A 10,229-nucleotide genomic window follows, 5' to 3' on the forward strand; every position below is an offset into this window, starting at 1 on the left:
CGGCCGACCGCTGCCATCGGTGCAAACGATCTAAGGAGAAAACTATGCGAGAGGACAGGCGGAGGGAGGGGAAGGAGCCTGGCTTGGTGCTGGTTGTCTGCCTAGATTAGACCCTATGCTCCTTGCTCGCAGCCCTGGGGAAAACGCCCTCCGATCATCTGTGCGAGCGCTGGTGGAGGGCTAGCGTTCCTCTTGACGCCGCCGAGCCGCTCCTTCCCAGCGGCCGTGACAAGGCCGTCGGCAGTTGGCAGAGGGTTCGGTGTGTTCTCAGCGAGCACCATGATCTTTGCACTGACGCTCTCTTGCCGTGGACCTGAAAAAACAAATTCAGCCTTGCTGAGAAAGAAAGAGTTGGTGAAAAGCTGCTGTTGGCACCAGGTTCTGTTTCGGAATGGTACATGGGGAGCCTAAAATTGGTTAATCAGGGAAACGCTGCAAAAAGCTCTAGTGTGGTGTACGAAATCAAGTGTATCATCCGTGCCTGACGCATTTTCCCACTGGTCAGCCTCCTGAGCCTCCCGGTGCCCCTGCACAGCTCCAGCCAAGCTTCCAGGTCTCGTGGAGACCTACTGAGACGGGAACTGCTTCCAATTCACCTGCTGTTTGTCGAGATGTGAATTCTTTTTATTAACTTGAAGCTGTGTCTTTTGTTTTGCAATTTTATGCTAAAATATCTCCTTCCTCTTTGTGCAGTTTTGGAGCCCACACAAGTTGAGTCTCTTAATTATAACAGCCTGCTAAGATGTCATCAAACAACTAAAGCTCTTACTGATTTCACCTAAGGCTTAACACTGCTTTGCTTTTTTCATTGCAGATTTTCATAAATAATGAATGGCATGATGCAGTCAGTAAGAAAACCTTCCCTTCTATCAATCCAGCAACGGGAGAAGTTATCTGCCAGGTTGCTGAGGGCGATAAGGTAAGCCTTCTCTGGACGAGACTGGTTTGTTTTCCACGTGAGCAGGAACACGGGGATTGCAGAGGAAGACACAAACTCATCTTCCACCTAGACAGCTCCGCCGAGTGTCGTGTTCGCAGTAGTAAGTGCCTGACCTATACAAATACCACATCGAGTGCTGCTTGTCTTCTTCCTTGACAACTGCTTTCAACAAAAACCCTCTGGCTTTGCCTCTTACTGGTGGCAAGCCAGGACTGGAGAGGGTGGAGAGGAATAGATGTGGTGTGTGCAGTGGAGCCCGAGTCAGGAGGTGGGGGAGCAGCCGTGGGTGGAGGTTGCTGGGGCAGGCAGGGATGAAGGCAGACACCTTTGTGGTCCTTTGGGTGCTGTGCTGGCAGTGTGTCCCAGAGTCACGGTGGCAGAGGAGACAAAAGGTCAGGATTCACCCAAACAGCCCCTTTTTCCTGTACACATGCAGTGGGAGACCGTCCCCAGCACTAGGAAATTAAAAAAAAAAAGAAAAAAAGAGAGGGATGGTAGGGAAGAGAGTCATGTAATCATCCCATGCTTTATGCAAGGCCCTCCTAGGAGTCTGTGGCAGAGCTGAGGTGGTGCTTCCCAGCAATTTTGGGTTCTTCCTACAGTCTGGAAACTTGTCTTGTATTCCCCAAGGGAGGGGTGAGTGAGGGAAACCCTTTGTTGTTTGCTTGTCCGTGGTAGACTGGCTTGTCCTGGCGAGACCATTACAGCAAGCCAGAACAGAGAACCAACTAGAAACAAGTTAATGCCCTGACAGGACAAAATGATGGATTAGAGACATTTGATCAAGGAAGAAAGTCCTTTGGACTGTTCTGGCGAAATCAAATCCTGAAAAAAAAAAAGAGTGTCAAAAGCACACTTCTGGAGCTTTTTCCATGCCTCATTCTAGGATGCAAATATTAACCCAGCAGATGACATTGCAGAAATAACTTGACAATATTAGCACTCTGCATAGCTGAAATAACAGCGAGTGTAAGCGCAGGCAGAGGTGGTGGCTGCACAGCTGTTGCACCCATCTGTTTCACTGCCACTGCTGCTCTCTCTTCCCCGCGGATGCAGGCTGGGTGAGAAAGCTGCGGCTGGTCCTGCAGCAGCGTTCGCGCTGAGGCTGCCCAGGTTGATGCTCGCGGGGCACGTGGTCCAGCGACCGCAGACCGCGCACTCCCCTGCCCTGGGACCGATGAGCATCTTGCAGTGAGGCGGCTCTCGAGGTTGCAAGTTCCTGCCCCCAAAAAGGCTGGCACTAGCGGCCACTTGTGCTGTCTGGCTGGAGGCTGTTTTCTCCTGGAGACCAGGGAGGGCTTCAGCTCTATTTTGGGAAAGTGAGCAGGGGCTGGTTACTCCTTTCTCACCCTCTTGCCTGGACTCCTCTGCAGGCAGATGTGGACAAGGCCGTTAAAGCAGCCAAGGCAGCTTTCCAGCTGGGCTCGCCTTGGAGGAGGATGGATGCTTCTCATCGGGGGAAGCTGCTGAATCGTCTTGCTGACCTGATTGAGAGGGACCGGGCTTACCTGGCGGTGCGTATCGCGCTCTGTGGCTGAGCTCTCTGCTGCGATCCCTAACTTTGGGGAGAGAGAGGCAGAAACAGGTGGTTTGTGCCCGTTGGGTCTGATGGGGACTTAGCCACAGCTAAAACTGTGAGAGAGACGTACAAAGGATGGGGGAGTAGTTTTGGGAACCTGAAACCAAAAAGGCCAACATGCAGAACTGATGCGAATTGCAAACTGAGAATCGAATCTAAATCTAGATGTGTGACTTTTCCCACTTCGCTCTTCAGGCAATCTCATTGTCTTTTGTAGGCACTGGAGACTCTGGATAATGGCAAACCGTACTCCATCTCCTACCTCGTGGATTTGGACATGGTGGTCAAATGTCTCAGGTAGGTGCGGAGGCTACAGTGACAGCACAGCAACTCTTCATGCTCCATGCTTGCGCTCAGCTGGCCCGTGGTAGCTGAACCTCTGCTCCTGCAGAGACCAGATGCCTCTGATTCAAGTCTTGTGGGTGACAGGGCTCCATCTGACCTGTTGTTTTAATTTGGCCCATAGCAGGGTATCAGACACCCTGTTTTCCCCTATTTTTATTTTTTGTTAAGAATGACGCTGTAATTCCTGTGACTTTCCAAAGTATTTTTGTTACATATATGTTTCTCCCTTGCTATATACAGGACTCGCACTAGTGGAGGTGATCTGTGTTACAGCACAGGAATGACAGAATTTATGTTATGCAAAGTGCTGGCAAACAGGGAGAGACAAATGTTTGTATTTACTGTCCATTCCTAAAATTACCTGTTTGGAAAATATTTGTATTGGTATGTGTTTTATGAAGTGACTGAAGAAAGGAGGAAAGCAAATAGCTGGAGGAAGCCTCTCTTATTTTCTGGTGACAGGAGACTTGTTACTTCACACTCAATGACCAAACCTTTATTGTCGCTAGATACTTTGCAGGTTGGTCAGATAAATTCCATGGCAAAACCATCCCATTAGATGGAGATTTCTTCTGCTACACAAGACATGAGCCGGTGGGAGTTTGTGGACAGATAATCCCAGTAAGTAAAATGTCTCAGTAGTTCCTGCAGCATTTCAAGAATTCAGTGTTAGCATAAGGAGCTGTCTTAAAATGCCAGTTATTCTCTGTTGATAACCACTGCTTCCTCCAGTGGTAAAGGAAGTTCTGCTTGCAGCAGCTGTGAGGGCTGTTACTTTGCTCTGGCATTACAGAACTACTTGTTGCTTTCATGGGCTCCGAGTAAGATTTACTCTGCTGGGGAAAAAAAAAAAATTAAACCTTTTTATAGGAGTTATCTGGCTCAGAACCACAATTAAGTTGAAACTACTACATAACATTAAAACCGAAATTCTGTGTGATGAGGAAGTAGAGAACTAGTGTGCAAAATTCAGCTTTATGTACCTGATCTTATTTCTGTCACTGGTAGCAAGCATAGCAAGGTGGTTTGTCAACAACAAAGCCATATTTACATAGTCATGCGTGGATAGTGTTACCTCTTTGTGGGAGTAGCCAGATTTTGATTGTTGCATACTGTATTTGCATGTTTTTCATATTTGCATTGAGCAAGAACTGAATGTAAATGCCTCACCGGTCTGTGTGCACTGCTCAGTCATTACAAACCGGCTTTCTTTCAAAACACCTCAAAAGAGCATTTTATGGTTAAACTGACAGTAAAGATTAATTCCCAAAAAGTTAGGTTTTGTGGTAGTACTGAGAGACCTCACACTTCAGAGTTCAGTTTTCCTGGACAAGTGGAAGGCACTGCTTGAAAAGGAGCCAAATGTTGAAGAGCAGCTAGGGAAGGATCAAAGACTGCTTCCATAGGTGCTGCAGCTGATTTGAATGAAGTTCATTAGCTACTTACTGAATAATCGGAAACTTTCAAGTTCAGACCAGCAAACACCTCCTTGTTTTTCAGTGGAACTTCCCGCTGTTGATGCAAGCATGGAAACTTGGGCCTGCCCTGGCTACTGGGAACGTGGTTGTGATGAAAGTGGCGGAGCAAACTCCCCTGAGTGCCCTCTACGTAGCTAATTTGATCAAAGAGGTGAGCGAAAAGGCTGGGTTTCCATCTGCTGCCTCGCTGTTGTGGCTGGAGAGTGATGTGATACAGCCAAACGGGTGAGCTGCTGACAGCACATGACAGGAACAGAGAAGGGCTGTCTATTCCGAAGAAAGGCTGGATTGTCTTGGGTATCGTAGCATTTGATTTAGCAAAAAACCCCCCTTGTCCTTATAAATGCATGTGCGGAGGACATGAATCTTGATTAGGGAAGGACTCTTTAAGGTTGAGTTAAACAACAAACTTCAGGGCAATTAGAAAGCTAATACACATAGCTCCAAACTATGCTTAGGATGAGGGGTGGGGAGTTGTCCTGGTTCTTGTGAACTCAGCACTAAAAATAAAGACCTGGGAAATTAAAGTGAAGTAGAAAAGGCTCTGTTCTTCGTGGGAGGTCTGCTGAAGCGTTACTAACAGATGAGGGTAGGTGAAATCCTTGATTTGTAGAAGGAGTAACATTGCTTTCCTGCTGTGAACCGGCAGGCTGGATTCCCACCAGGCGTGGTGAACATCATCCCTGGCTATGGGCCCACTGCAGGGGCTGCCATCTCTTCCCACATGGACGTAGATAAAGTGGCCTTCACTGGCTCCACAGAGGTAAGGGAGTACCTTAACCTTTAAGACCTTGGGATATAGAGAATATCTCATTGCTGTAATACCTTTTCTGTATAAAATACTGGAGGTGTGCCTTGCCTTTTGCACTTTTTTAAAAATAGAGCTGACTTCAGGGTGTGACATTTATTTTTACTTTACATAAACTCTTTTTAGGTGCCGCCTATAGCATACTTCCTAACCTAACGTTTCCCTTGAGCTGCTTCTTATTAGAAGTGAAACTCTGGGCAGATTTCAGTTGTTCCCTTAAAGCCCTGACAACAAAGGGATTATTATTAAACTGCTGACTGAGATCTGAAACCAGCTGCCCTGCCAGGTGTTGCTGTAGGTAGGAGTTAATTCCTAATACAGGTTCTTCTCACGATGCAGGTTGGGCATCTGATCCAGAAGGCTGCAGCAGAGAGTAACCTGAAGAGGGTGACACTGGAGCTTGGAGGAAAGAGTCCAAACATAATCATGTCTGATGCAGACAGTAAGCACCTACTAGCGTAATGTTTGATTTGTACCTTTTACAGGCTTCCTGCAAGCAGAGCTGGAGGGGGAAGGAGGCTCTCCTGTGTTGTCTGAGTCTCCAGCTCTGATACCACCTGGCTTTTCTCGCCCAGTCAAGTCTCCATGCCTCCTGCTCTAGCTGCTGCATTTGTGTGCCAGCACTTCTTGACTCCCACTTCTTTCCCAGTGCTGTGAAGAAGTTCAGTTATCAACAAATGAGAATTTTTTCATTATCTTCCTTCAGTCTTCTCAGTCCTGTTTTTGTTTTCATTTTACATCTTTCTCTTTGTGTGTACTGCTCTTTTCTAGTCTTAGGAAGTTCTGGTTCCCTCATCTCTTGCGTCTAGACTCATTTTTGGTCTTGACGAGCCACGACACATGCTTTTATGCGACAGTAAGGACGGAAATTCTAGGTCCAAAATAATTTGCCCTGGATACCTGATAATTTCAAATGAGAACTGTAATCTGCCTCAGATAAGATTTTTTTTCTCTAGCATGGGGTGCTTTAATAGACCTTCATACTAATTAAATCTGTACGTAACTTCTGCCCTACCAAAGCATGGAAAATGCCTGTCAACTGAAAGGATTTTATATCACTGATACTCCAGCAGTCTGCGCGATAATTGTTCAAAAGAAGTCACTTACTGACTCGGGTTGGTTTTGTTTGCTTATTTGTTTTCTCTTCTCTCCCCAATCTTAGTGGACTGGGCTGTGGATCAAGCCCATTTTGCCCTCTTCTTCAACCAAGGGCAGTGCTGCTGTGCTGGATCCCGAACATATGTCCAGGAAGATATATATAATGAGTTTGTGGAGAGGAGTGTTGAGAAGGCCAAGTCCAGGGTGGTTGGAAACCCGTTTGACTTTAAAACTGAACAGGGGCCTCAGGTAAGAGCAGGAAATGTCCTGGACTGTTACCTCATGAAATAGTCCCAATCTTGAGTCATTGTGCATGAGCAAATTGGAATGAAAGGTATCCTTCGGTCTCTTGATTAATCTCCTTTGAACTGTGTCCATTACCTCCTTGCTTCTGCAGGAGGGAGAAGTTAATTAACCCTTCTCATTATTCCAAAACCTCCACTTGATGCTGGCATTAAAAAAATTATCGTCTCCCTTTGAAGCCGGCTTGTCAGTCTGTTGAAAAGACGAATTGCTAGAGCACAGTCATGTGCACTGTTGTAGTCAAATCCTGGTTTACCCCCAGTAAAGGTGAAGCTGATCTGTCCTCATGGCTCTTAGGTAGATGAAGAGCAGTTTAAGAAGATCCTCGGTTACATTAGTACTGGGAAGCGTGAAGGAGCCAAACTGCTGTGTGGTGGCAACCCTGCTGCAGACAGAGGCTATTTCATCCAGCCAACGGTCTTTGGTGATGTGCAGGACAACATGACGATTGCCAGAGAGGAGGTGAGACCTGCAGCACCTTTCTGTCTGTCAGCTTCTCAATTCTTCGTCATTTTGCCCCCTCTGATGCAAAAATCCATGGGTCTACAAGCACTGGACATTGATGAACTGCAAAACTCCCTGCTGCTTAGAGTTACCACATTAAACTTCCCTCCAGGTGACATCCCGGGCACTTTGTCATATGGGAGGTGGTACTTTAAATTTGATGTCCTATGTGACTTCTAGCATACATACCTAACTCCAGCATCAACCGCAGCCTCCCTCATGATCAATTTACACAGATTTTCACATGCTCTGTTTCGATTTTGCAGATATTTGGGCCGGTCATGCAGATTCTGAAATTCAAAACAGTTGAGGAAGTCATTGAGAGAGCAAATGACTCCAAGTATGGTCTAGCAGCTGCGGTCTTTACAAAGGATCTTGACAAAGCAAACTATGTGTCACAGGGCCTGCGAGCCGGAACAGTTTGGTGAGCCTCCACACTTCCTTCTCCCTAAACCGCTGGAAGCTTCCTTGTGTGCTGCCACTTCTCATTGTTTGCTCTTTGATAGCCTGTCTCTACTTTGGATCCAATTTTACATGTACTTCACTGAATGTAATGTCAGCCCTTCAATTGTAACGTAAACTTTTGGTAAAATTTAGGTATATTAAGCTTCCATGCTCCCACTGTGGATTAATGAACGGGATGGCGGAAGAGAAATCCAGTACTGCAGCTGGCAATGACAGCAACTGCTGCAGGGCTCTGAGTGCCAGTAGTGATTAGCTCACCGAGCATGCCTCTGCGGTCTTGGCTGCTGTGGAGGATGTTCCTCAGTGTTCTGAGGCTGTGCTGAAGATTGTGCCAAAGTCAGTACTTCAACACCAGTTTACTGTTCTAGCACAACGATTTTGGAGATCTAGTATCTCACTATCTTTTTTTTTTTTTTAAATGGTACTGACTGAACAAATAGGTGATTTTGCTATCTGTCCTCTGAAGGAGGTATGGGTGGCAACCTGGGCGCTTGGTGCTGTGATAATGAGAGACGTGAATCAGTTTCATGATGTTCTGTTTTCTGGTTGATAAGGATAAGGTTTTCAGTATTGATTAATTCTCTTGGCTGAGAGAACTGACAAATATGGAAATCCTGCCTAGAAATTCAGCTGTCCCTCTGTTGTAAACAGCTGAGATGTCCATTTGCTGCAAAAGGGCTCTTCCATTAAGCAGTTCTGAAACTACATGTGCGTAATTCTTGGTTTCCATTTCAGGATAAACTGCTATGATGTGTTTGGTGCACAAGCCCCGTTTGGTGGCTACAAAGCTTCTGGGAATGGGCGAGAGCTGGGAGAATATGGTCTGGAGGCATATATAGAGGTGAAAAATGTGAGTATCCCTGCATCCAAGGATTTCCCAACCTTCTGCCGTAGCTCCACATTGTTTGTGCCAGTTGGTATAGGCTGGCCTGAGAGTTGCAATTCTTCTTTCTAATGCTTGAAACAAAATTGGAGCTGCACTTCTGAAGAAACCACAAACACAACTCCCCGTAACTGTATTTAAAACAGAAAGCTAGCCTTGCTTTAAACTGCTGAGGAAAACAAGGATATGTGACCTAACAGATTACCAATTGCCTGCACCACTTGGCACTGTTTAGCTGTTTCTCACTGTAAGGAATGCAAGTGTATGGATTTCTCCATGAGTTTCCGTTGTGGAGAACAGGAAAGGCATCTGCTGGGTTGTGTGCCTGTTGGGTAGAAGCTTCTGTAGGTACGAACTAGCAGGTGAACACTGGACACTTACCACTCAAGAAGGGGAATCTGAGCAGTGACCACCAGTACTTAATGCCACTCTCCTGAGTCGTTATGCCCTTGGGTTCATGTGTGAGACCAAGGTTCCTGCTGTTAGGCAATCCCATTGCCGCAGGCTGAGTAATTTCCTGTAAGACAAAGGCAGAAGGGCTGTCACACTGTCTGCTTGTAGCTGCAATGTCTAAAGGGCGATGGAGCTCATGACTCCAGAGCTACAATACAGTGAAGCGTGTAATGGTTGAGGGCCTCCAGCTTCTCACTGGCAAGGGGCTGGTTTGGTACAGGAGCTCCAGGTGAGAACAAACAAGTGTGCCTGCTCCCACCTCTCAAAGAGCAGCGGCATCTCTGGAGAGATGCTGTGACCCAGCCTTCGAGCTTCCCCCTCTCTTCGAGCCTTCCCGATCAGGGTGATCCCAGTGACTGACCACTGACTGGGATATACTGGCCTCTGGTTCTGGTTCTCCTCCGTGGGATATTGCTGCCTCTCGGCCTTCAAGTGAATATAGTTGAACACTGTCTCCAGGAAAATAACTTGTGACTTTTTTTTTCTCTAGGTGACAATTAAAATTCCACAGAAAAACTCCTAAAGGACAGCAGCATCTCCATACGTTTGGAAATACCTATGCAGCTTCACATGATACAAAGCAAAGAAACCTCTTCTTAACACACACAAAACTTAGGTGGAAAATACGTAACTCTGCGTTAAGAAATGTTTCTTTAGAAGGTGCCTGAAGGAGCTTTTGTTAAAAAACATTACTTGGCTTTATCTTTTTAAAATACCAAATACAGTCAATCGAGTACTAATGCATTCCATGCGTGTACTTTTGTTGCATTTGTATCTGAATATGCTTTTTTTCAAGAAATGATTTAAATGCTTGCCAGGTCTGCAGTAGGTTTTGTAATTATTTCCTGTTGGCTTACACAGCTAGCTGTATACTCCTTGTCCTATACATCCCTCTTCTGTAAGCAAAGTGAACGGAGACTCAGTTGTGTAACCGAGCAGGAGAGCAACCTCTCAGCATGGATCCATGAGGTAAAAGTTTGTTCTCGGCTGCTCCAACCTGCCCTCTTCACATCTACTCACAATAAACATTCTTATCTTAGTAAAGGAAACCCTACCTTTGTTGGAGCAGGGGCTTAAGTGCACGCACAAGTTTGTACTTATTTCCACCCATCCGTTGCCTCAATCAAATTTTAAGGTTTCTGCACGCCTTCCCCACATGAACGTTAAAAGGAAGTCCTACATCTTGTAACCGTCCCCACCAAAAGAGCTGCCCGTACCAGAGCAACAAATTATTTGTTGGGCCGGGGCGGGGTGAGGGTGATCTGTGCCTCAGTGGGTGTTGGAGCCGCGGTGGGAGACACCTTTAGCCTGTGGTCATTAGAGCAGGACTTGTGCCGCGGGGGGTACAAGGCGAGGGCTCACGCTCGTTCCCC

The 10,229-nt window shown here is 46.5% G+C and overlaps 1 protein-coding gene across 1 annotated transcript; it reads left to right on the forward strand.

Annotated features, from left to right (window-relative positions):
* The first annotated feature begins 811 nt into the window (after positions 1–811).
* Positions 812–9,635, forward strand: ALDH2 (aldehyde dehydrogenase 2 family (mitochondrial)). The gene is made up of 12 exons (XM_010285611.1): positions 812–919; positions 2,314–2,454; positions 2,737–2,816; positions 3,374–3,485; positions 4,365–4,493; positions 4,992–5,105; positions 5,490–5,592; positions 6,313–6,497; positions 6,849–7,013; positions 7,322–7,479; positions 8,256–8,370; positions 9,347–9,635. Exons 2-12 carry the CDS (start codon positions 2,380–2,382, stop codon positions 9,377–9,379), a joined length of 1,269 nt encoding a protein of 422 aa, XP_010283913.1. The 5' UTR covers positions 812–919; positions 2,314–2,379; the 3' UTR covers positions 9,380–9,635.
* The last annotated feature ends 594 nt before the right edge of the window (positions 9,636–10,229 follow it).

Source organism: Phaethon lepturus, unplaced genomic scaffold, assembly GCF_000687285.1.
Source record: "Phaethon lepturus isolate BGI_N335 unplaced genomic scaffold, ASM68728v1 scaffold41554, whole genome shotgun sequence".
Classification (NCBI taxonomy): domain Eukaryota; kingdom Metazoa; phylum Chordata; class Aves; order Phaethontiformes; family Phaethontidae; genus Phaethon; species Phaethon lepturus.

What these genes read in the sequence shown, in the direction of transcription:
- ALDH2 (XM_010285611.1), top strand. Translation starts at nt 2,380, where the DNA reads ATGGATGCTTCTCATCGGGGGAAGCTGCTGAATCGTCTTGCTGACCTG. An exon ending in TAGCTAATTTGATCAAAGAG is followed by an intron (nt 4,494 to 4,991) that starts GTGAGCGAAAAG and finishes GTGAACCGGCAG; the next exon opens with GCTGGATTCCCACCAGGCGT. An exon ending in AATCATGTCTGATGCAGACA is followed by an intron (nt 5,593 to 6,312) that starts GTAAGCACCTAC and finishes CCCCAATCTTAG; the next exon opens with TGGACTGGGCTGTGGATCAA.